Source organism: Pleurodeles waltl, chromosome 1_2 (genome assembly GCF_031143425.1).
Source record: "Pleurodeles waltl isolate 20211129_DDA chromosome 1_2, aPleWal1.hap1.20221129, whole genome shotgun sequence".
Classification (NCBI taxonomy): domain Eukaryota; kingdom Metazoa; phylum Chordata; class Amphibia; order Caudata; family Salamandridae; genus Pleurodeles; species Pleurodeles waltl.
The window spans coordinates 1019168912-1019195730 of NC_090437.1; the positions used below are offsets into that span (position 1 = coordinate 1019168912).

Genomic DNA, 26819 nt, shown 5'->3' on the forward strand with positions numbered 1-26819 from the left:
CCACATGCCTGGTGTCCCCTCCATTCGCTGGCAGAAGGCTAAGTCATATTGCAGCCAACCCATTCCACCAAAATGCCTGAACCTCTCCTGAATAGCCTGATTGTACCTAATTAAGGCTGGCCCCTGTTCAGGGTACTTCTCCAAAATTATGGCTGCTAACAAGGTAAATGCTTACAGCCAGTCCATAATATTCTCTTCTGGTCTAACCCTTTTACTATCCTGGCCCTCCTTGCCTTGTCCAGAGCCCTTGAATGTATCCGCACCCCTGTGTACATGCTCCAGTAATGTGAAGATATCGATGAATTCTTTCCTCCACACTCTCTCCTTAACCAATTGTGGAATGTGCCATGCCAGCGACCACCTCCCACTCCATCCGAACATCCATCTATTCCTGGGTGGTGCAGCAGTAGTCTTGTTAACCTCTGCCATGCGTGCCTGGGGATCCTCCGTGGATGTCCTGGAGTTACCTCTGCCCAGATGCTCAAACCCAGATTATACCTCCAGTTTTCCACCCCCTTGTTGCTTCACCCCACCCTCCCACACATCTGTTGGACTCCCCTCGTCTGAGTCACCTGCCCTCCTCCTTTCTTGCTGTTCCCTATCCTTGAGGATGGGTTTCCCATCTGCCCAGTCCATTCCCTAAAAACTTTCAGCATCACTTTGGAGAACTCACCCAAATCACCAGTTTTCGGGTTTAGTGTACTTCCTTCATTAGAAGGTTCTTGCCTGTCACCAATTGGCTGAAGTGCTACTGGCACCTGCACGAGGGAGGTTCCCACCTTGTTGACAATACTATCCCCTGTTGCCGTCCTCTTCTCCTCTTGTGCTTTTTTAGTTTTCTTTGGTTTGATGCCCTACTACCCATCCCCCCCCCCCCCCCCCCCCCATTTACCTTCTTTTTGGTCACAAACTGCTTCCCCTCCAGTAATGAGTACGTATGACTAGACACTGTTAAAATTCCCAGTTGTAACTCCTCCTTGTCTGTGGACTGTCCACTTCAATGAGTGGTGGGTGCCCTCATATGGGCCATGGCCCTCTCCCAACTCTCCCAGCTGTTGGCTTTTGCTGTTGCCGCAAAGTGGGCCCAAAATTGCTCCAATTCTCTCCCTCCAGATGATTCACCTCCAGGGACACCCGTGGACACTTCAATACTGATGGGTGCTCCATCGTCTGCCATCCTTTCTCTGTACTGGTCTAGTGCAGGCCCCTTTCCCAGGTGACCTAAAAGGAAATAGGCGTTAGCAGGTCGACAGGTGCTCGTGGTGTCTGGTTGACTGCACAAACTCGAACTTAAGCGAGGGGGCCCCTATTGCCACCATTTTCAATGGATCTGACTCCCTGGGGTGAGAAATACAGAACCTTTACATTTGCCCCACCAGTCCTCCTCCGCCCTCATTTACCTTGTTGTCCATTGACAAGGTATTGTGACTGCGAACCCTGTAGATGAGGTTATCGGAGAAGCGCCCCACCCCCTTGAAGCACCCTCTCAATTCCTGCTGCGCTCTGCACGCGTTCCCGGGCTTACCTTGTGTTCTTTGTCCCTGACCCTTAATGCCGCCTCCTGTTCCCTTTCTACGTCCGTGGCGGTCAGTGATGTCTGACTACTGTCGCAGCCTTTGCTCAGGTGAACATTGCCCTTTTCTTCCCTTCAATGGACTGCCTCCTTCTTGTAACCTACAACAAAAAAAGCACATTAGCATTTGTCTCCCCTAGCTTTGACCAATGCTTTTGCCCCCTTGTGCCTTCATCCCGTCCTTCCACCCCCGGACGTGCCCATTCCTCCCCATATGCCCCGTCAGAAACCCTGAGCTATCTCTTCAAGTCCCCTTAGATCTTCCTTATTATTCGACTGTGAAAGCGCCTTCCACCCTTGGTAGAGATTTCCTACAGTAGACAATTCCCAGGAGAAAGAGTGCCCCGTGCCAGGCGCCTGCAGTTAAATACCTTCCACCCTCCCAGCCACATTCCACTAGCTACATTTATGACTGGGCTTCACCCCGTACCGCACTTCCTAACCAGTAATTCCCTGCCTGCCTTATCTCCCCTCCTTATCCCTAGCAAGTCCGGGTTCTGCTCCCTGGGGGTGGCCTCCATCTAAGGCCCATGGTTCAGCCATATCCCCACCCCAATTGGGTGGGGGCCGAACCAAGGGGCAGAGTTATTGCTCAGCCTATTTACAGCATTAGCAAAACGAACACTGACAAGCAATAGGTCTTCCTTTTTATTAGGGGAAATGTTTAACAATAGTTGAGCGTATTGCCCCTGGGTGTCTTAGAAAGATAATCACATAATATTATTGGTACTTATAAAGCACAAACCAAGCTTGTGAGCAATTTAGAAGGGACAAGCTCCGGTGTAAATGCACAGAGTGGAGGGGTCCGTGGGAGGAGATGGATCTAGTGGAAGGGGTGAGAAGTCAGCGTATCTGGTTTTTGCGTTTCTTGAAGAGGTGAGTTTTCAGTTATTTGCTGAATTGAAGGAGAGTTGGTACTGTTCTGATGTCAGAGGTGATGTTGTCCAGTTCCTTGGGGGCATATGCTGTGAAGCACTTTCTTGGTCTACAGCACTTTGGATTCAGGGCATAGGCCCCTTTCCTGAAAAGACTGCATCAACAGAGATAAGCAGTACTCTTGACGAAGACTGTTGTGAAAGATTACGTTTGCATTGTAATTGGTGAAATTATAAAAAATGCACAACAAAATAGTGAATAGTAGATGCCTTTGACAAAGGGCCAGCATTTTCGTTGCATCTTAAACAACATCCGCATGCTGGTGTATGGAAACTTAGTGAACAAAAAGCCCTTCATCTATCAATATGTTATTATAACAGAATAACATGCATAAATCTGGAAGGGTTATTAATGTGACCGATGTATATAGCACTCTGTTGGAAAGCCCCTCAGGCGTCCAAAGATTCACCACTTTACATGTAAAAAGCCATAAAAAATATAATCAGCAAAGTAAATAAATGTAGGCGCATACAGTCTCTAGTCTAACACAAGAACTACATGAGCCTCATCACCAAAACCTAAGGTGACCACGAATATAGCAATGTAACCATCCACAAAATGCCATGGCCTTGATGAAAAGTCCATCCAATCATCGGCAAAGCACGAAAAATACTTGAAAACAAATGGATGGGTGAGACTGACCCAAAGCCCACTCTCCTATGTTCCGCGTTGTACTTTTTTGAAAAAATGTTTAACGTGAGGTCTTCAACTACATATGGTGATCTGCTACCAGACCTAAAAAGGCTCTTACTATGCACTGTTTGCATTTCTTTACGGCCATCGTTTTCTGATGCATCACTAGCTGTGAGGCATTTCACTGTGACAATGTAGTTGATGATCCATATAATTGTGGCGCATGGGTGTCTCAAATCTTTCACATACCTGGGTTGTCTCAAGTCTTTTATTTGACAGTTTCCCCACTTACAGGTATAGCCATGGGAACCCCGGGCTTGCCCACTATCGTTGCTGGCACATCTCCTTCTGCCTTTGGTTTCGCAGGATCAGGAAGACAGTGGAAGAAACAAAAAGCAAAGGAATCACTTCTGCTCTCTGTAGTCTCTGTCGTCGCCACACGCTCACTCGGAAGCTTTCGTGGGGATAAGAGCCTAACAAGGGTTGATCCCTGTAATGTCATCGAATTGTCAGAAGAAGAACAGGTGATGTCATTTCCACCACCCCTGGCCTTTTGGTGAATTTGCATGTATAAGTCAACCCTGAGAGAGTTCACACATCTAAAATGTGCCCTAATGAAGGGAAGACATGAGGTCAATATTCGATGCCACTAAGGGCCAAAACCTCAGATGCTCGATTGATTTTCTACTTTAACCAAACTGAAAATAAAATTGTTCGTTGCACAGACCCCTCACCTGCAAAAATACAAGGAATTGTGTATTATTCAAGGCAGAGTTTATTACTAAATATTTTTTTAATGTATCCTAAACACATGCCTGGCATTTTGTTGTAAGTAAGAAGCGTTGTTGCTGCGCAACGTGTTCTGTAACAGGCACGTTTTCATTTCACATATTGAAGAGCTGGACTCCAGTGAAGAGTAATATCCAAATATCATGTTTCATTTGTTTTTTATACTTTAGAATATGAGATTGTATGTTGGGAATCAGGAATTAGCTGGACCTTCCGGGGGTGGGGGCTGCCATATTTCAGTTTTCATAATTTAAACTCTAAACCATACTCAGGTTTGGGGCACTGACTGAGGGTGGAGGCTGGGGGATCGCATCAACTTTAAATTAGCGTTTCCCAAACTGGTGGGTCGGGAGACGGTTTTTGGGGCGTCGGGAAAGTCAAAGTTGTTTTTAAATTCTCTGTTTATCCTGTCACATTTGGGGCTAAAATACAGGTCAAATGACAAGCTATGTCTTCTGACAACTGGGGTTATTTTTTTAACAAGGGGATGGGCGTATACGTTTCTTTCTCTGCCTGCAAAGTGAGAAGAGTTTGTTTTTAAACGGAATTATGTAACAATCTTGTTGGGGTTTGAAAGGAAAGGCTGTAGTTTTGCAACTCACATTAGAATGCACATACCTGTAAAGAAACTGTATGTATTCAGCAGTTTGGAATGCAAAATAATTAGCCGGGGTTTTTTTTTTTTTTTTTTTGTTAATCCGATTTTTATAGGATCAAAACAAATCAAGACTCTACTTGGAATCAAATGATAACTATTTACTGAAATGCAATTTCCACACAATTTTGCGAGTTTACTGGCCGTTTCAAAAATCGACCCGCCTCATGTCCACCTACCTAAATGGGCACGAGACGGGGAGTTTTTTTAATGTAACTGAGACGGCTGGCCAAATACACATGCACACTGAGGGGAGCGCTCAGTGCACTCCCCTCGTCCCAATCACCCCAAATGCCCTGCCCCTTTAGCAACGAAAGGATAATTAGTGGAGGAGCCGCCACTGTTTGTATGTCTTCCTGCCTTTACCCCCCTGCTTCAAGGTCTGAAGAAGATCAAGACCAACTGGGCCAAAATCATCCTTGTGGCTCTGGACTTGGCCATGAGAGTGTGGTATCCAGTACTTATGGACACGAGCATCTGCCCTCTGATTAGGGTGCCACTTCTGGAGGATCCCAGGCCTCCGTACGCTGCACCTCCATGCATGGAGATTGAGTGGTGGCAGGTAGTTTTCTTTGATCTTTCTCTCGAAGTTGTTGATGTGATTCTGGCAGCTAGATGGCCATCTAGAAAATCAGTGTACACTGGGTGCTGGAACAGGTTTGTTGCTTGATGTGGCACCCATCATATTGGCCAACTGCATGCTAAGCTGTTTCAAATGTTCTTGTTTGTTTTGCCGTTGGCCCAGCAAGGACTTGCATTGGGTTCTGTTTAATGGTATTTGTCAGCTCTTTGGCTTTTTTCTAGTTTCAGATCAGCCTTCCTTGTTTAAATCACCTGCTGTGGTGAGGTTTCTTAAAGGTTCACAGCTTGTGTTTCAGTTAGAGCCCTTTGTGATACCACAGTGGGACTTCAGTTTGGTTGTCACTTGTCTAATATGTACATTGTTTGAGCAAATGCACAGCTGTCCACTATGGCTCTCCACCCTGAAACCAGTCTGCCTTGTCGTGATCATGTCCGCTCAATGCATGAGTGAGCTGCAGGCCCTGTCAGTCCAGCCGCCTTACACAACATTCTTTCCATGCAAACTAGTGTTGAGAAATTGAGCTGCATTTCTGCTGAAGCTAGTAACACCTTTCCACATTGGTCAGGCTATCACCTTTCTTACTTTCTTTGCCCCACCTCACACCTCAAAAGAGGAGGAGAAACTCCATTGTTTGGACCCAAAGAGAGCCCTCAGTTTCTATGTTGATCGCACCAAGGACCATCGGGTGGATGGTAAACTCTTTGTGCACTTCTGTGGAGCAAGGAAGTACAGAAAATAACCATATTCTAAGTGAATAGTCCTCTGCATAAAAATCTGCTATGCAGTAAATAAGAAGCATACACCTGAAGGATTGAGGGCTCATTCCACTCGAGCTAAGACTGCCCTAGCATGCGGAGTCCCTGTCCAGGATATCTGTCAGGCTGCTTCATGGACATCAGTGCAAACGTTCTTGAGGAACTAGTGCTTCTACAGGTCCATTTGGATGGGCAATTTGCCCGTACTGTCCTGCAGGACTTTTTGGTTTGAGCCATTCCATAGACCCAAAACCAAAGGAGGTCCGGCTTTTGTATCTATTCACAGAGTGAGGATTCTGCTGTTAGAAGTATCCATTGAAAGAACAAGTTACTTACCTTTTGGTAGTGCTCTTCCTGGAGGATACTCTATCTAGCCGCAGATTTCTCACTGGCTCCCCCACATCCTAGTTCTGTGGAATGGACTCTTTCTTCCATCTCAAAAAGTCCCAACCAATAGATTTGCACACTGGTCAAGCCAGTTTGTCAAAGGACTAAGTGTCAGAGGTCTCGGTCAAGCTGAGGAAAGCAACTTATGTCAGCACGCCTTAGTGGCCCTTGATTGCGGCCCTGCTTATCACTTCCAGAGTGTAACGACGTTCGTGATTAGTCCCACAATGCCACTTGTCGGTATGCAGAAGTACTGCTTTTGAGTTTCTGGATCCAGTTTGACAGCTAGGTGAGAGAAAACTCAGGTGAGGATTCTGTGACGTGATAAAGTATCCAAAAAAAGAGCATTTCTGAATGTAATTTACTTATTCTTCATGTTAAGGGCAGGGAAAATGAGGCAACAAGGAGATTACAATGTTCCTCATGATTCCACTTGCTGATAATAGCCTTTCTTCTGCGCTCCCATGTCCAGAGTTGGCAACATTTAGTCACAGGGTGAGGCATTGTTATTGTAGAACTGAAATGGAGAAGTGAAACTGGCGATTGTCGCACAGTGCCTGTAGCAAGAGTTCATGATCGCTGCTAGGAGCAGACAGTCACATACTGTGCTGCGCAAGAATCACTAAACTGAGGACAGCTGACTAATTATTGTGTGATACCAAGAAGGTGCTAAAATTGGGAATGTGAGGTAACATTACTTCTTGATTTTTCATCACATGGATCTGGGGCTATTGCCTGTAGATTGATTATTTGTTTTTATACTGAGCTGTGCTTTTTTCCTTTTTTGGTTTATTCTGAACTATGCTGTCCTTGGGAAGAAGTGACTGCTGGGTTTTTGTGCCTATAATGGCATCACATACTTCACAGGACATGGCATTTGACTTGCTTGACCATGTTACCTAAACCTTTATGCTCGAGTCAGATGCATCCTCTGTGAAGAAGAGTCCTTCTTTGGGAAACTGCAACCAGTGCAAAAAGGCACAGACAGTGGCAAGTTCACAGATTAATGTACAAGAGGGAAAACGTCAACAAGAAAGATCTAAACAACATACTTGTGATAAATTCCTTCTGTGCTACACTGAGTCATGTAAGAAGATGGGGCAGTGTCTACACCTGCCCTAACGCTCATTGGTGAAATCTCCTCCAATCCATAGAAATGAAGCGAGGCACTTATCTAACTGGTATGGCTTTCCTGCTGAAAGAGGAAGTTTTTAATCTCGAGTTCTTATTTGTGTGGCTCAGGGTGAGCAGCACAAAAGCACATAACTGACATTTTTAAGGAATTGGGGTATTTGGTAACACTATCCAGCACGTGCCACACATTGATGAAAAAACTTTTTTGATGACATTTTAAGTTTTGCTTCATTTTCTTCCTCGTGACATTCCCAACACCTCGATGGGTGTTAAAATAAGCTGTGCGGTCTGTTTCCTGACAGAAGAAAAAGTACTTGAATGACAGGGCTCATGTGTGTGGAATCCTGAAATTTGTCTGCCACCCTCTTGGGGAAGAGGGGACTCCTATGTCCATGCGCTGTCAACTTTCAGCCCGCTACCTTCAACATTTCCCCCTTTCAGCTCCCTCCAACGTCCTACTCCAGCAGTGCCTTTTCCCAACATTACCCAGAATAAACCCAGCTAAAAAGGTACTGCCCCATCCCATTTTCACTGCTGTGGTTGTTTCCATACTTCTATTTTGTGCACTGTGCAGATGCAGTCTTGCCAGCCCTGCGAAGCTAGAGAACGGATATTGCATATTAGAGGTAAAGGAACCCCCAGGGCTACAGTGCTCCTGTGGGCAACAGTGTGTGGCAGGAGACAATCAAAGTTAAACATTGAGTGGAAGCATGCCACCCTATGCCCCTATCCCCTGACTGCTCAAGAAGGAGGCGTGTACCTCCTACAGATAGTTTCCTTTTTAGGTCGAGCGCGCATGTTTTTCTGACCTGTTGTTAGTATTGTGGGCTTTTAACCACGTCTATCTCACACCAATCACTTTCACTCGTTCGTGGGCTTGCCTTTTAAAAACCCCTTGATTTTATTGGTAAATGCTTTGTTTGTCCCGCCTTGAGGCTGCTTTGTTACTGCCTTGGGGACCGACCCTGTTAAATGGATAAATGGATAATAAAACGATTGCCGATATCCTTTGCTGTGAGCAAACCAGGGTTTCAACAATTCAAATGTGAAAGCAGGCACTTTCAGCAAACTCCTTTCCTTTTATTTAGCTAACAAACCACAAAAAGCACAAAATCGTTATGGGGTGTTTTCTTAAGTTATTCATCGAGCTGCATTTAAATTGTAATACACTTTTATTGCACGTGTAAAATGATTTCTTAAATAACAGTAATGGGTTATAGAGGTTTAGCAACTCATTCCCAATTTAATTATTCCATTGCTGCCCTTGTGCCAAATGCTTTCAGCAAAAGGAACTGACGCTGAAGCTACATTGGTTTCCTTCATTCACTCTTGCACAGGTTGTACAATTGTATGTAAAGGATTTCCAGGCTGTTTTGTACAATAAAAGGCTTTCTTGACGTAGCACCACAAACCCAATCAACACTCAGAAGGGGTTGGAGGCAAAGGCTTTAACGCCAGAATGGCCAGTAAAAAGCTACATTGCACATGGGCATATACATTTTTTTTTGTAGGCACGGGGAGATTAAGTAATATTGATCTGACACTGTGACTTGAACCCTGGTCCTCAGTTCCAAAGTTGGCAGCTCTAGTCCTTGAGTCACACCTTCTCCATCTTTGAGCAGCTTTCCCTGGAGCGCAAGGGGCATTCCAGCTCCTTTCATTGTTGCAGCACGGCTGCGCTTTATGTGTACATATAGCAGCCATTACAATGTGCCCAAACCACGGAGTCCGTACTGTAAAAAAATCATAAAAAATGCAATTTTTAACGCTAAGAGCTCTAACTTTGAAAAAAGTGAGACCGATTGCATTACAAATGCTTGTTTAATAAGTACACTTGAGTCACTTCCTCTTTGGATCTAGTTGATGAGCTCAACAACATCACGAGGGCTGCAGCACTTCTAAATGAATTTACAAATTGTATGGCATGAAATTAGCGCCAACGCAGCTACAATGATGTATGAAGATGAACTAAGAGCGAGGAGTACTAGGCAGTTGCAGTGTTTAAATTAAACACTGTATTTTAGTTTTCTAGAGACAAAAGAAATTAAGACTTAATACTGGTTACTATTGTATTTGTAACATGAATGATACAAAAACACTTTCCTTCTCGAGGATCAAATCGGTGCACCTGCTTCATGGTACAAGAAGGGCAGAAAACGGGATTTATAACCTGTATAAAAAGTGAAATGTGGGATGTGAAGAGAATCTACACAGATATTATTTTGTGCCTGGTAATGCCTTTCCCATTCGCAGTAAACTGTTGGAACATAAAATGGGCCAACTCATTTTTCTTTTTGCTCGTTAAAACTGTTCTTGTGTATATAAAAAGTGCCATGTGTGACCAGAAATTGCAGATCTAAATTAAAATAATCAGGATTTGTGTAATTTCTCTGTCCTGGAGAGTGTTTATGGGGTGAAGGTTGGCGTTACGGCCAGAGCTGCTGACTTTAGAACTGGGGAACAAAGTTGAAGTGCCCAGGCTCTACTCAACATCCTGTGATTCTGGGCAAATCACTCTCGCTCCCCCCCAAAAATAAGCATTTGCAATGCAATGGGTCTCGCATTTGCTCAAGTTAGCACTATTAGAATTGTAAACTCCTAACTGGACTTTTCTTGCCACATAAATTGAAAATGCAGAGTAATACAGTTTCACATAAGCGAGCCGATTCAAAGCCCCACGGCATAAGGGCGAAGCAGCACATGAAAGGAAAAAGAAGTTCGCTCGCGGTCAAACGTAATGGCAAAAGTGCAATTAGCCATGTAAGAGAGGTGATGTCCAAGGCCGTATGTAAACTGCCCCAAAGAGGGGCAAATGTAAAGCATTTACCAACAAAAATAAAGTATTGTTGAAGGGCAAGCCCAAGAACGGGTGATAGTGATGGGTGTGTGGTGGGCATGGGTAAAAGCCCAGATACATATAAACATGTTGGAAAAGCAGTGCTTGCGCACTGCTATGCTGAACATAAATAGAATGTGACCTTGTGTAATGTAGCTACTGTTCATGTAAAGCGCTGCAAAGCCCTTGGGCCGAGTTCACGCTTTATAAAAAATACAACAATATTAAAAATTATTACCGCTGCATAAAATCTCCCAGATGTCAAGACAGAGCTAGGAGAACGGTGAGCCCTGTTGAAGTCTTTGAGAGTTGGTTATGCAAAGATGGTAAACACCATAGGGTTGCTGCTTTGGGGGGTATGCAGGGACCTGCTTTTCCCAGGCTCGTCTCACTTTCAAGCTTACACCTCCTTCAGGCACGTGCAGACTCATGTCACGTGGGCTGGGCCTACTCTGAGTGCCGGGGGTTGACCTCCTGCTGCTTGACGGAACATCTCTTGCTGGGACGCCGCATGAGACCTGCAGGCTGTAGATATTCTACAAATAAATAAATATAACTGTGCGGTAGCGTTTCCCTTCCAGAGTGTGGCGTAAACCCCTGCTTTCACTCTGACATTTGTGGAAAAAAAAATATATAAATAACTGCTGTAGGATTTCCATCAGTTAAACACCGCTCCTGGTCACGGTGTTCGAGGTAACGCAGAGGGTTTCGGGAGATATGCCATGGTGAGCAGTGAGAGGACGTGACATCCTGGCCAGGCAGCTCAAAGCATCCCACAGTTAACAAAACGTATATGTTGGAGTGCAAATATAGGTCCGTAAAGTGGAAAACGAAGGCAGTTTTAGGAATAGCGCAGTCCTGCATGGCTTCCAGCCTTCTCTGTGAAATGCTCGACCGCAGAGCTCTCTGGGCGCGACATCCACAGACTGGGCGGTTTTGGGTAGGATCACAACTGAATAACTGCTTAAGCTTTTGCTCAACTTAATAGCTTTGTGGACTAGAGCCTGCAAGCATTGCAAGCCCCACCTTTTCAATGCGCCCGCCGAGACTTGCATGTAGGGCTAGTAGCCCAGGCCCTTCTAGCCCGCTTCTGATGACCAACTAACTTTTCCTTTCTTTTTGTTTTTTTTGCAGCTCCCTGAGCAGCATTGAGTTAAATTGTTTGGAAGAAGCTGTTCACAGACAGCCCTGCAGTGGATTCCTTCACTGTGATGAGCAGATCCCGTGACAGAGACGGGCAGCAAAATTCAAGAGTTGCAGTAAAAACAAAGTGAGACAACAAAAAAGAGAGCACTTTGAAAACAAACCATCACAGCCATTACGGTACATTAAAAAGGAGAATGTGCAAAGTATGCTTTTTGAATATATTGTGTGTCGTCTGGGACCGCTCTATTGCATTTTATGATGATAGAAAAGAGAGTGCTTAATTTGTGGGAAAAAGTAAGTGCCAGGATCCTTCTCAGAATGCCCCTGCAGCTTGCCCCACCTGTTGCCCCAGCTAGCGCTGCCAATGACAGTACCAAATAACTAATAACCACTTCACTTCTACAATTCTGACTACTCCAGGCCACCACAGCTGTAAGAATGTAATTGGTGGCAGGTATTTATTCTTTTTTAATGTATATTGAATTTTTAAACACTGTCTCCTCATCTCAAAATGTAGTGGAGAGCGCCACCATATGGTAGACTGTTGTTAGAGCCGGGGTTGAAAATAACATGCCGGAGCCGAGCATGGGAAACTACAAGCTCAAATTAAGCACTGAGAAAAGGGAAGTATTGGTGAAAGAAGAGTATTTTGTGACCATTGAAACAGATGGTTGGGTTTTCCGTTATTCCAGTTTCTATTATTTGATCAAACTGATTTTGGGCATCCCAGTCCCAAACAAACCCCTTTAATTGTGGACTGGGTTGTTCATACTTTCCAAAACCATTATAATATTTATGCCACGGCAATGAAAATAAATATGGCCCAATCACACTTTATTTAGGGCACCTGTACTAAAAACAATCATTCACATATTTATACATTTATTAATATAATTCAAAGGTTCAAATCAAGTTTATTACCACAGAATAGCAAACCCGCCAACACACTAACACTCTTTACTGGCTAACCGGTTTCAGGTAACAATTACTTAACATGGGGAAATACCTTTTCTAACAGTCAGGTAGCCTTTTCAATGTGATTTTACCTTACTGCATAAATGTAACCTCTTGAATGTTGGTTTTGAAAAAATGTTTTTATTAAAACAAATTCACATGAGAAAGCTTAAGCATAAACCATACATGGAGATGCGCAGAGTATAAATTCTGTTCATTACTGTGTCATGCCTACACAAGACTTCACCTATGAGTCATGGCCCCCTAACTACTTTAAAATTGTAATAAATAGCATTTACAGGAACTATTTTACAGTTGCCTGTGAAATACAGATTTCACAATCATAGTGTCATACCCCAAACCAATCTACAGAGTGCTAAATTGTCAGGACTGCTGTGATTATGTGGCAGGGAGGATCATAGCATGCAGGTTATCTAAATTATGCAGCAAAAAATGCAACGTATGCTCCATATTCTCTGCCAGTATTCTGTTTATCAATTTGAGATAAATATTTTTGGTTAAATCGGCAGATTATATGCCCACGTTTCTGGCAAACACAGTAAATCCATAGTTATGCTGTAAACGCTGGAGCCACAGAATCACTTAAATCCACTGACTCTAGCGATTGCCAGTTGTGTTATAAACAATTTACTCAAGAAAGATAAACAATCTCCATATGTTCTGATTTCAGTCAGTGCCCATTGTTAACTACACTTTTGAGAAAACTGCTTTTCAAGCTGTCCCAAAATAAACATGTAATATAAAAATACATAACGGGTACCGTCTAAAATATGGTCTTATATTGCCATTCTGGGGTCCTTGTGACATTTGCAAACCATTGGGCCTTCGGCCTCGTGGTTTATGATGTCACCAGAACCCCTTAATGGCAATGTTCAATCATATTGGTAGCTAAATTTGTAGTTTTAAGTGTTTTATATAAATAGTAACTTGCCCAACTTATTGCCACTTCTGAGACTTGTGAGACATTGTAAAATACAGAAATGCAAAAATACAGTGGTAACATCCAGAAAATACTAAATCTCACAATGAACAAAATGAGCCTGTGGCATCAAGAGTGTAAGCTCAGCAGTAACAAGGAACCTGTTTTAGGTTTACTTTCGGAAGTGCGTGCAATTCACCCTCCACCAATCAAGATTCATAGACAGTGACATTAGGAAAGGACCACTGGGACAATAATTTCCCCTCACTGCACCTAAAAGCCCTGGTCGGGTTTCATCTTTGCCATGATTTGCCCAAGTCTTACTGCTGTTTTTGAGATTGTGTGTCCCTCCGTTGCCCCCCACATCCGCTAGTTGTCCCATACAGGGCATTCTCATAAGTGCTTTCTAGTGAACACGTACTGCCCTCGGCACCAGGAAAAGTTTGTGCCAGAAAAGTATTTTTTCTCTCCACTCCTTCTTCTGACTCCTAACTTTTGAGTACTGCCTCTTGGGAAGGTCCTACTGGATCCAAGTCTAACCTTTCGAGGCGTGTTACAGTGCTAGGGTGAGGTTCAAGAGCGCAGCAACTTTTTCCACAGTCCTAGAAACATGGCTGCCTGGATATGTTCCTCTCTGTGTCCAAGTTGTCTTCCAAAAGCCGAACATGTCCACTTCCCTGAAAGGTAGATACTGTTGTGGCATCAACGGCAAGTGTCGCCTCCGTTGTCCCTCGTCTGCTTCCGTATAATTTCATTTTCAGATCTGGGCGAGTGATATTTCCAAAAGTGGATAGACTGTTTTTTTATGTATGCAGAATGTTGAAAAGTCTAAATTATTAAAGCAGACCGCTTGATAGCATAATCATGGAGGATAAACATTGATAATAACTACTAAACAGAATAGATCAATTTCAGAAAAACTGGGGCAGTGTGTGGTGTGTTGGAACGTCTAAGTGATCATGTGTGTTGTGGTCACATGAGGTGGGACGTTGTGGGAATGCTGGTAACCTGCAGCTTGGTATTTAAAGCTGTTGCCAGGTGATGTAAAGACATTAGGAACCCACATCTGTTGCTGCGTATGTTCTAAATTAAATATCTAGAAATGATTCACCAACTCCGATACCTCTTTGTAACAGAAACCATCTTGAATTTTTCACCCTTAGGTGCTAGCTGGAGTAAGTTGCCATAGAGGCTCTATCCAACCACTTAACACTTTCTCATTGTAGTTGTCCAAGCCTTGACCTTTTTACCCGCAAGAAAAGTTACACAACAAACCTGGTTAACTACTGTATTTTTAATTATATTGTGAATTATAATTAGTTTTCTGCACCAGAAATATACACTCTATAAGGAAGAGAAACTATTAGAGCCAGAATGTTGACTACCAAAATATTTTGAAGGTAAGTATATATATATATATATACCATGAAATATATATAGCCAAGTTTATGGAGTTTACTATGGTAAGTCTATACTTACCTTCAAAACAGTTTGTTAGTTTGTTTGGTAGATATTCTAAAATACATATTTTGATGAAAATGTTCTAAAATAAATGTGAGCCACAAACCGTGTGCTCTTTCTAATTAATATAATCCTTTAATAACTGGATACTAAATGAATCTCCCACTTTAACTGCAGTGCACTGTATATCGATCACCTAAAGAGGTTATGTGTGTCATCACACTTCCCCTAAATTTCAGAATTCAGTTTTAGGTCTTGTACACTAAACAGCACATGCTCTGTCTGTTGAGATATGCATTGTTTTCTTGTAGTGGGCCTAGATCTTGCACGCTTGCATACTGTTGGTTGGCTTCATTGTCATTCATTTGCTATATTATATTTGTTTGTGGCTGTGGGCTTTCCTTCCACTTCTTGTTTGCTCCTCTCCTGAAGTGCAGGTGCATTACTTGGGTCCTTCCACGGCTCCCTTTTTCAGGTGCTACTTTTTTCTTTTTGTTTAAGCATGCTACAAGAGTGCATGTGTTTTCCAGCGGTCTCCCCTCTACTGCACTCGCTCATGTTGCTCTTTTGCTGCCCGGTTCTGTCTCCCTCACCCTTCTCTGAGGTGCCCTTGTGTGCTCATCCCTCCACATTACTTTTTTTTGCCTGTGTGCTTTTCTTCCCTGCTTCACATTTTGCTCACACATCCATTTGCTGCCCTATGTTCCTCTCTTCCCCTACGCTTCTGCCACCCATGCCCTCCATCGTCCTTCACCCCACCCATGCCCTCTGTGTTCTTTTCAACCACTCGCACCCTCGTGTTGCCTGACCCTATCCTCCTTTTGCTTCCTCAGTCCTCCATTATTCCGCCCACTTCCTGTCCCTTCTGTGCTATGTTCCGTCACCTGCACCACTATTGTTTTCTTTTTATTTATTGAACTAACTTGGATCGGCACACAAAAAGAAAAAAAAAAGTGATTGCGCCGTTTTTTAGGCACGTGCATGCTTTAGTGTGAGCACCTACAAAATTACGGGACCTGCCGAGTCATAGCTATTTAAACACTATTCTGAGGGTATCAGGGATGCTGTACAGCATAACTTGAGCCATTGACAGAACAAGTAGGTCCCAAAGGCGAGACCTACTGGCTTTGTCAATGCTTTTTTTTTTTTTTTTTTTTTTTGCTTTTTTTTTTTTTAATGAAAATAACTCAAAATCAAGTCCTGTCATGAGTCCACGTGACATGCTGTATGCACAAGCCCCACTAGAGCGAAAACCGTGTTACCAGATCATGCATTTACTTATTGGAAGCTTTGCTTGGCCTTAATTTTAAATCACCCTTCGTTCCCAAGAGAAACAGTAAAACTGGCTGAGAATGTTCCAATTGGAAATGAAACTCCAAAGCGGACGCAATATTGAAACTTGCGGGTCACTGGGTGGAGGAAGTGGCCTTCTGTGTCTGCTCTGCAGAAACCATGTGGGTGCGTTTCTGCAATCCTTGTAGCTGCAGTGTCAGCAGCGATCAGGCTAAACCCTTCTGAACTGATTACTGGAGCGGTAAACTGTACCCAGATTTTCAGATTAAGGCTATTATACAGGGATTGCTAGCTAGAGCCAAGGAAGGCTTGGCCTTTTCTTATGGTTAACTGTGGGGAAAGCTGGGCCTCCGAAGGCCCTCTTACAGGGCTCACGTGCCTTCAGCCCTTCCCCTGCCTTCAGCCCACCAACAAGTGATTCAGCAAAAGGTAGGGCTAGGCTTGTCCACGCGGTAAATCCCACTTGGGCTTTCGAAGTGACCGGCAAATCTGTTTGTTTCAAATGACATCTACTATACATAATCGTTTCTGGAACATCATCATTATGGAGACACTGGGAAGCAGGAGAGGCATCGGGAGCCGGCGAGGAGCTCCAGAGAGTGGAAGAATTCAAGTGCCTGGAAGGAGCGGAACTTGTGACTGCAAGGCCTCGGCTAGACTTGGGAGGGCTATTGATGTCCTATTCTGCGTGCTTAGAAATGAAGGCACGACGTTTGTGGCTGTGGGGTGGTTGTGGATGACTCTCATTCAATCCCCCCCCCCCCCCCCCCCCCATTATATTTTCATCTAGTATGAAAACAAACCATTAAATCTTCGTTTGTCCAGTTGGGTATTGGAACTATCAACTAGGGGAAAGCTGGCTAGGGCGTTTAGGAATAAATATTGCATACAACGCACTGCTCAAACACAATTTCTGCATTCATTATATTGCTTCTTGTCTTTTTGAATCGAGCACTCCCGACATAGTTGTAAAGTTGTAATAACGAAAGCGTTTGCCAAAGTTTGACCCTTTTCACGCGATACTTTTTTACACCGCCACCCCAGCAGATAGTAGAGCAGACCTAGTGGTGGAACAAAACAAATGGAAAATGACGCCATTTTTAAACAACTGGGAACCCTCGCCGTATTTCACTTACGCCTGAAATGAATTTGCCCTCGAAATGTTGCAGAGCTATGTCTTGAGTTTGCACGTATTCTAAGTCGACTTCTATTGTTTTGTCCCTGTGATTTTTATTAAGAGAAGGGCTGCGTGATGTCAATTGTGATACCAATAGGATTTTGCTGTTTTGATGATAATGAGCAAGGCTGGGGAAATATTTTCAGTTTGCAGTAAGCATAAGACATTCCTGGGGGAACTGTGCCTTTTTTGTGGCATTCGTTTCCACTAACATCAGACTAAAATAAAGTAGATAGCAGGCAATGTTATATTCAGCAGTAGCCCACCCACAACTATGACATTATTGGCCTGCGTGTGTGAGTTGCAGGATCTTATCTCTAGCTGCCAGCAGTCAATCAGCATTGCCATTGCACTCAACTTAATCTGATTGGTTAAAAGTGTGCCATCAGAATGCTGAAACAGCAAACCTAATGGCTCATGCTAAAGGGTCCATAGCAGTGCGGGCATCTGGAACACCGATTATTTGCAGTGTTCAGGAAAACATTTGCCTGCCCTCTTCTAGAGTCTGCCATTTGAGCACATTTTGGACGTTTTTTTAACATCATATTCCACTTTATTGTGCTGTTACATGTTGAAGCACATTAACAGGTTGCACAGTTAGGCTTGCAGGTTATTTTTGTGGCAAATGGATCTCCTTGCCCTGCCACCTGGAAGATCTGTCTGTCATTTTCATGTGTGTAGAAGGTGAACATGGTGATTCCACCAGTAATGCCAGCGTAGGTATATAAATATTTTTAAAACACGCAGAATGTGGAACCTTCTGATAGTCTGAATTATAGCTGTCTTCTTAATAGAAGAAGTGGTAGCATGACCCTCATCTTACAACACTTTCTGCAGCCTATGACACGATCTCCCACCCCATCCTTGTCCAAATATTGCATGAAGCTGGCATCCAAAGAACCTAACTTTGCTGAATTTGCTACTTCCTGCCAGTCCACACTAAATCAGCCAGACCCTCTCCACCTCTGACGCTGTCAACCTCATCTGCGCAGTTCCACACAGATCCTCACTCATCCCCACCCTGTTCAACACCTGCTTGACCCCACTCACCGCCATCATCATGGCCAACCGAATCAACATCATATCCTATGCTGGGAACACCTAGCTCATACTCTCCCTTTCCTCAGAAAACTCCAAACACCCGGATCAATTTCTCTGATACCATTATGGATGAAAATCAACTGCCTCAAGCTGAACACAGACCAGATGGAACTAGTGATCTTTGCCAAAGACACAACACACTGTGACTCAGTCTTATGGTCTGCAGAACTCGTGCCCACACCCCTGCAAAGAAGCAGACAAAGAACCTCGGAATAATAATCAACAAACAACTCTTCATGACTGGCCAAGTGAGCGCAAACTCCATCTCCTGCTTCCACACACTAAAGATGCTCAAGAAGATCTTCACATGGCTCCCCACCGGCAACAGCAGAACTGTCACCCAAGCACTGATCATCAGCTAATTGGACTAGGGCAACACAATGGAAGCCCAATCAGTGCTCAGACTAAAAGATTCAGACTGTACAATAATCAGCAGCCAATGCCCATCCTCAACCTGCTACCACGCATTCATATCATCCCGCACCTCAGAAAACTGGACTGGCTCCCATTCCAAAAACTAGCACAATTCAAACTCCTCTTGCACACATACAAAGACCTACACAACTTTGGTCCCAAGTACCTCAACAACCACATAAAATTCTACAAATCTACAAGACCCTGCCACTCAACCAGACTTCTACTCACACAAACCCGTACAGCTTAATCAATCAATCAATATATTTATAGAGCGCACTACATACCCGTTAGGGTTTCAAGGCGCTGAGGGGGGTGGGGGGGGGGGGGGGGGGGGGTAAGCTGCCACTGATTGAAAAGCCAGGTCTTGAGGAGTCTTCTAAAGGCGAGTAGGTCCTGGGTCCGTCGCAGGTTGGTTGGGAGAGTGTTCTATGTCTTGGCGGCGAGATAGGAGAAGGATCTGCCGCCGGATGTCTTTTGGTGGATGCGAGGGACGGTGGCGAGTGCGAGGTCTGCGGAGCGGAGCTGATGGGTGGGGGTGTAGAAGCTGAGTCTGTTGTTGAGGTAAGCAGGTCCTGTGTTGTGGAGTGCCTTGTGTGCGTGGGTGAGGAGCTTGAAAGTGATCCTCTTGTCAACGGGGAGCCAGTGGAGGTCTCTCAGGTGGGGTGTGATGTGGTTGCGGCAGGGTATGTTGAGGATCAGTCGGGCGGAGGCGTTTTGGATGCGTTGGAGGCGCCACAGGTGTTTTGTTGGGATGCCTGTGTAGAGTGCATTGCCGTAGTCTAGCCTGCTGCTGATGAGGGCCTGTGTCACTGTTTTTCTTGTGTCTGTTGGGATCCACTTGTAGATCCTGCGGAGCTTGCGGAGAGTGTTATAGCAGGAGGAGGAGACTGCGTTGACCTGTTTTGACATGGAGAGAGAGGAGTCGAGGATGAAGCCCAAATTGCGTGCGTGGTCGGTCGGTGTTGGTGGGGTTCCTAGAGATGTTGGCCACCAGGAGTCGTCCCAGGCGGAGGGGGTGGGTCCGAGGATGAGGACCTCCGTCTTGTCCGAGTTCAGTTTCAGGCGGCTGTTTCTCATCCATTCGGCAACGGCCTGCATTACCTAATGGAGGTTGGACTTGGCGGTGTGCTGGCCCTTGGTGAGGGAGAGGATGAGCTGGGTGTCGTCGGCGTAGGAGATGATGTTGAGGTTGTATTGGTGGGCTAGTTGAGCGAGGGGTGCCATGTAGATGTTGAATAAAGTTGGGCTGAGGGATGAGCCCTGGGGTACGCCGCAGATGATTTTGGTGGCTTTGGAGCAGAAGGGAGGGAGGCGGACTCTCTGGGTTCTGTCGCAGAGGAAGGATGTAGTCCACTCGAGGGCTTTCTCTTGTGTTCCGGCTTCGAAGAGGCGGGTTCTAAGAGTGTGATGGCATACCGTGACAAAGGCGGCTGATCGGTCCAGGAGGATGAGGACTGATGTTTCGCCGTTGCCCATTTGGCGTCTGATGTCGTCTGTAGTGGCGAGGAGCGGGGTCTCGGTGCTGTGGTTTTGTCGGAAGCCGGACTGGGAGGGGTCCAGGATGTCGTTGTTTTCGAGGTGGCGAGTCAGTTGTGCGTTGATGATTTTCTCGATGACCTTCGCAGGGAAGGGGAGTAGGGAGATGGGTCGGAGGGAGAGCTTATGCTTCGGTGCTGCAATATCCTCTTTGGTGAGTCACGCACTATACAATACACACAACATACAAGGAAGAATTACCAACTTTCTATCAAATCATATAATACCATGCAGAAGACACGTTCATAGCAATACCAATCTGATGGGGCTGAAACAATAAGAGCTGATGTTAAGGAAGCACTACCTAGTGTTACCTTTATACCAAATTGTATAATAGCCATAGAAAATACATGTTCCTACTAATACTAAACTAACACCGCTGACAAACTCAGAAGAACCATTATGTCCTCATCAGGATGCACCCCCTGCTCCTTGATAACATCTACCAAAGCCAGTCCTATCCTTGTACTTTTTCAAAGGCCTACTTGACAGTTCTGTAGTTTGTCCAGTGACAGTTTTCCCACAGGAAAGGGAACTGTGAGACCACTCCATACGTAGCTGGACCATGACCGTCCCTCAAACGCTTTTTCAGCAGTGCCATGCCCACTGCCCTCTTTAAGACGCTAGGCATCATATAGGTGAAAAGTAAGGCGTGTACATTTGCTTCAATAAATCAAGGTTTTAATGGTGACCAGGCCTGGATCCATCAGCCCCTATGTAACATTAGTATTCCAGGAGTTCCACAGCGGTGTGAGCACCGGTGTAAAGTCACAGAGATAAGGAGAACATCATTCTTGAAATATGAATGTGACACAAGGGTCTCGCAGAACCCATTTCCTTTGACTTTGTATGTGGTGTGTGAAGCTCAACCAGTGCTTTCAGAGTTTGGGCTTCTCAAAAAAGCTGTGGGTATAATTTCCTAATAATCTTTTTTAAAGTATCTTGGGCTGTAGGAGTCATTGTTGCAAGTCTTATGTTGTCAACGTTCCATTTGGCATAATTTAATTTCTACTGCTCTTGTTTTGTTGGAATCCCACTTTGTTCGTTTCTACCTAGCGACATTCCTCTTGTAGCAAAGGAGTTATTTTTTCACAGGCTTCAATCAGTCAACCCTTTTCCTGCGTCAAGTATGACTGATGGATCCTTACCGACTTCGGGTTCAAGTGGGCAGAGCAGTGGGAGTATTGACTCTTCAGTCACCTCTTGATCGAGCGTTCCACATCTGTGGGTTTATACATTTTAGGTCTAACTTGAACCCTACCTGGGTGAAGGAGATATTGTAATGGTAGGTGAACTGTCGGCGATCAGCAGGCTGAAAACGTCTGCAGCCCCACCTTCAGTGCAGCCAACTGCATGTTAATAATCCCCACATCAAGAAACCCCCCGTAGTGTTTGGCTTCACCAGCAGAAAATTAAATATGACTTGCTAAACTATAAACGATGGCCAAGTAATCTCTTCAGGTGTGCTCTACTGTTTCATACATTTTGCCCCATTTAGCACTTAGCAATAACATATCTCACAGTGCCTAGGAAAACACCAATAATGGAATCGATAAATCAAGGTCTCATATTCTATTAAGGATGACGGAGTTGGGCAAAAGTAGCTATTATACTTGAACACCTTTAATTGATTAAACCTGTAATTATGAAAGTGTTCAAAATGAGGGTACATTGTTGGCAAGCACCCTGATGCCACAAGGTGTTATACTGGGCCAATTAATTGCTCCAGCTAAAACTCTATCACTGTGCCTGCTGCCCATCAAACCAGTGTGTTCAGGCAGTGAATATGTCAATTAGAACATCAACAATAGCATTTTCTTTGCTTCCTGTTTTCTGTTTTACTTCCACTTCACGTTTCTTCAGTTTAACAAGCAAGCACAACAGACATGTGTTTAGACCACTTAGACTTTTTCAGCGCTCTGGTTAATTGTGAATGTGTCACAAGTGCAGTTCCCTGGAACATTCTTGAATGTAATTTGTGGCATCAGGCTGTAAAGTCTGATGCCTACCCAAATTGGTCCAAAGACAGGATTGCTGAGAGGTGAATCAAAGTTTGGTAACGAATGTAAATCCTAGATCTGTAACCCCAAGAGATGTGTAGTCTGCCACACTGAAAACTGTATTTGGAAAAGCTTCGCTTTTTAATATGTTCATAAAGGAAAAGGACACGGGGTTGAATTATCTGCGTCCGCTGTGCCACGTTATGGTTAGAGCATTTGACCACTAAGAAATGAGACCCAGCGTATGCACGAGTCTGGTGTCAGTATCTACGTACGTGTGGCGTGGTTGTTCCCTCATGCCTGTCTAACAAATGGTGCTGAGAGCTGCTACTCAGTGCCGCATTCTGCAGTCCCGCCAGTACACCGAGGACACTCGCATCTGGAGCTCGTTTCCGGGGAAGGTTAAAGGGCACTGTGCCAGGTCGCAGGGCCTTCCCTTGGCATGTAGGGTAACAGCGATGGCCTGTCAGTCAGTATTGGGACTAGGGAGGATGTTTTATAAATGGAGGGGTTGGCTGCTTTTATTTAGATTTTACGATGGTCATTAGTTCGATAAAGCTCTGCATGGGTGTAGGCTGGCATGTTTTTAATCTGATTAGCCCAGCTGGTGCTTGGCACGGGGCATCAGTGAAGTCCTTGCTAACCCAGCATACCATAACTTGCGCTCCCCTTGCATGAGGGCGGGTCTTCACTATAGAAATACCAGGCGATGATGATGATGTAGTGAGATGCTGCGTCTCTTTTCATTTGCTAGTGGTAGGGTGACCAGACCCCGGATTTTCCCTGACCGTCCCGGTGTGGTGTCCCGACGCTTTTGTTCATTTTACATAAATGTCCCGGTTTTTGGGGCAAAGGTCAGGTCAACCTGTGAATGCTTTTGTGAATTTGAAATAAATGTCCCGGTTTTGGGGACAGAGGTCATGCGAATCAGAAGTGAAAGGTATGCTCTCCCTTCACATACACCTCTAGAGTCGCGCGTGTTTTTTTTTTTTTTTTTTTTTTTTTTTTTTTTTTTACCTCTCTCTCTCCCTCCATCTCGACAGGCCTGAACTTGTCCCGGTTTTTTCTCATAAAATCTGGTCACCCTATCAAGTGGGCAGGTACCTCTTCTGGAGGAAAAAAAAAAAAAAAAAGCACTGCAACAGATGAGTGCCCTTGCTGATAGTTTGAGAGGCCAGAGATTGAATGGGCATGGTGTATGAAGCATGTTTCAATTACCCAAGATCTATAGGAAATGTGGCGCTGCTTGCTTTCTGGTGGGATAATTAACGTCCCAGTGCGCAGTATTTGGCACCGTTACACCACAATATTGAAAAAGACTACCTGAAGCCATTGTATTATGAAAAAATATTTTAATAAGCCCTAGCACCAAAATAAGTGTCTCACCTTTAAAACTCGGGCAGTTTTACCTTGTAAAATCACCCTGTTCAAGCGTTTTTTAAGGTACTATAGAGACCTTGGATTTTAACATCCGGAAAATCAACAGTAAAAAATTAGACCTCCAGACCATAAAACAGAAACCATCAGAAACGCCGCCCACGTGCCGACAGGCCAGACCAGCCCTTCCTGATCTCCCTGTAGGCGAGTCCGACCCACCTAGCGAGATGACGACCTACGGTCCCTTTCCCCTAAAGGGAGAGGCAGCCAGTCAGGCGGTGCGAAGGCGTCTCTCCAGCCATTGAGGGTAAGGCCGCCCTGGAGGACACGTTCTGCTGCCACAGGAATCGGGAAGTACATCTCCGAAGCCACAAAATCTACACACTGTTTGCTAAGTCACACACACACACACAGCAAGCCAGCCAGTTACTGTAAGAAAAGGCATTGCGAAACCTTAGAAAAAAACTGCAGACTAGAGAGTCTAAGGCCGTCAATCCCTCGCACTGAATGTGCTGTGCAGACGCGATGAAACAAACTTTAATTCTGCCAAAGGCCATCCTGGGACTGGAGCGCTCGCTGGAGCTCTGCTGCCTCGAGTCGGTGGTTTGGAAAGGGTATGTGCCTGCTGTGATTTCTACACCTCTGCTGTGTTAATGCTTATGTTTTCACTGAATTGGCATTTTTGGAAAGGGCTGTTGCGCGGAATATTTACCTTCATTGCTTTATGGCTTGCCCTTCATACATTCATTAAGTATTGCAATTTCTTTTTTAATTTTACGCCAGAAGGACTTTGTGAGTGAGTGTAGTTAAGGCCTATTTATTCTATTTGAGTATTTGTACACAGCTTCAGCATTGAGTTGCCACAAGAGTTCGTCTCCCCGGGAGCGCACCTCGGGGATCCCTACAGCCGCGCAGAGGGTGCTCCCCGGGTGTTCTAGACGCAGCAGCGGTGCTCTTCCGGGCTTTGCTCACGGTGCGTCTGCAGGAGAGAGCAGAGGCTTCCGGTATTTCCTTCTGCCCAGGAATCGCTATCAGTAGGATCAGTCGCTGTCATGGAACAGCGGGCTCGTCAGAAGTGTTTCCGGGGCCTGCGGCAGCAAGCTAACATCAGCTTGTGCCCTCTACTAGTGCTGTCCCTGACGTCACCAATAGCACACAGCATGGTTGTTTCAAAATATATATATTTTTTTAAATGTTGCGGCGTGGGGCCTCCTTCACCCCCATCGGCTCTTTTGACGGGCAAACTTTACAATACTGTTGAGGCTAGAGCGCCTTACCAGGGGCTCTTCTCAACTGCGGATTGCAATGAGGTCAGAAGACCACCTAACTCCAGGGTGGAGCGATACGTCCTTTTTGTTCTGGAAAAATTCTGTTAGGTAACTAGATCACCCGTCTATAGAGTACAATCCACAGCAAGCAGCCAGCCCTTCGCCTCTGCCCCTGCACAGATCAGAGTGAGGCCTTGCAGTGCCTGGCTCCTCCATGAATCCAGGGCCCTTCCCTAGAACTGTGGCACATTTGGTGAACTCTCCCGCAGATGCGTGAGCTGCGGGTTCCATGGCCCAGGAGTGGAGCAGAGTTCATGGACCCTTCTCCGACCACACCCCTGTCCGAGAATGTGTGATGCCACCATTGGGCAATTTGTTTTATACGTGCGCATGTATAATGCTTCATAGCCATGACATGGGGCTGAACTGATTAAGAACACGGGTAGCACGTTGCACTGTAAGTTGTGTTTGGTTGAAAAGATGAGAATTATAGTGTGGTTCGTGTAGGAAGTGTTTTTAGTCTCATGTGATGACCAGAGTTGTGCCTTTATCCTGTGGTCTGCCACTGTACGTAAGTGTATAGTGGAGAAAAAGTGAGGGATAGCACACAAGTAGTAGTAGTTTATTGTACAGATAATATAATCCAATACAATTAAAAACAAGAAAGTGAACTATCAGTAAAACATTTACAATCAAATATTAAATACATGCTAAAAACTCCATGATTTAAATATTCATCCCACAGTAAGAAGCATTCCTACATAATGATATAAAAACTTCAACTAAAAACAAGTCCGAACCACCGCAGCCCAGAACCACACATGATGCATAATAAACGGAAGGGCTCACAGTGCTCAAAGCCCTAAAGTGCATAGTGCATTAAATAATTATTAAGTTAGATACCAATGAGGATCCCAGCCCAAGGTGCGACATTTAAACTCGGCACTGTAACAAATTACTACAAACCTAAGAGGCAAGAGCGGGAGACAATTCCAAACATAATTATCCACTGCTTGCAGTGCCCTTGAATCTGATTTGGGCGATTTTAATAAATTTGGTCAGTAGCACATTCAACATTAAATTTGCAGGATCCAAGGACGTAATAATAGCCTGTCGACATGAGTGAATCCCTAATTCCTTTCACTTACATCGAAGCAGAGATCTGCGTTCTTTGAGTAACACAGGACACAAACAAACCACATGTTCAAATGTTTCTTCCACGTTACCACAGCCCTTGCACATCACCCCCTCTCCCAGAGTTAACCGCCATAAGGGTAAATGTTTAAAAAAAACAATCGCCCATCCTTAGGGCCATAAAGGCCTCTTTCAAACAAAACCAGTAGGAGCAGGAGAAATAACTGGATGGAGTACCTGGCTTGAAGGAGTTAATTACCAACCAGGCATGCTTACGTTTAGCAAAGAGGGAACCATACGAGTGATACAAGTGTAACTATATGATCTTTTTTACACCCAGTTTGAACAAGGAATGGGGAGGGTTGCTTACAGAGGTCATCAGCTTCCAATCGCCGTTGACATTCAACCAAAAAGCAAAAATGAGACCCCTTCGTTTTTGACGCACTGATTACCTGCCACAAAACTGCCTCCAGGCTACCTTCCTTGGCTCGACGCAGCTTATGACAAAGCTTTAGGAAGGTGCTGGCGCCAACTACCTGCTGATCCAAAAGCCCAAATTCCAACGCACCTGTGCAGGGGAAGCAAGATGCGATACGTGGAAAACTCTCTTATAGATCTTATTGACCAGCCTGTTGAAAAAACAAGAGTATTTACCCAGCAGGATTTCCTGACCATAAGAAAGTGAGGGAATGATCTTTGCTCTCATGACTTCCCTAAAAGGGAGAAGCTTCGAC

General features: G+C 44.8%; 1 protein-coding gene across 8 annotated transcripts in view; it reads left to right on the forward strand.

The window, feature by feature from the left end:
• The window catches only part of RBM47 (RNA binding motif protein 47), a 311562-nt gene that overhangs the window by 176466 nt on the left and 108277 nt on the right, over positions 1–26819 (forward strand). For 4 of the 8 annotated variants that reach the window (XM_069201973.1, XM_069201966.1, XM_069201976.1 and 1 more), the window contains one exon: positions 11416–11551. In XM_069201973.1, the coding sequence (XP_069058074.1) occupies positions 11493–11551 (59 nt within the window). In that variant the 5' untranslated portion in view covers positions 11416–11492. Of the gene's footprint in view, positions 1–11415; positions 11605–24016; positions 24298–26819 lie in introns of those variants that run through there. The other 4 variants (XM_069201953.1, XM_069201949.1, XM_069202004.1 and 1 more) reach the window with 2 other exon arrangements.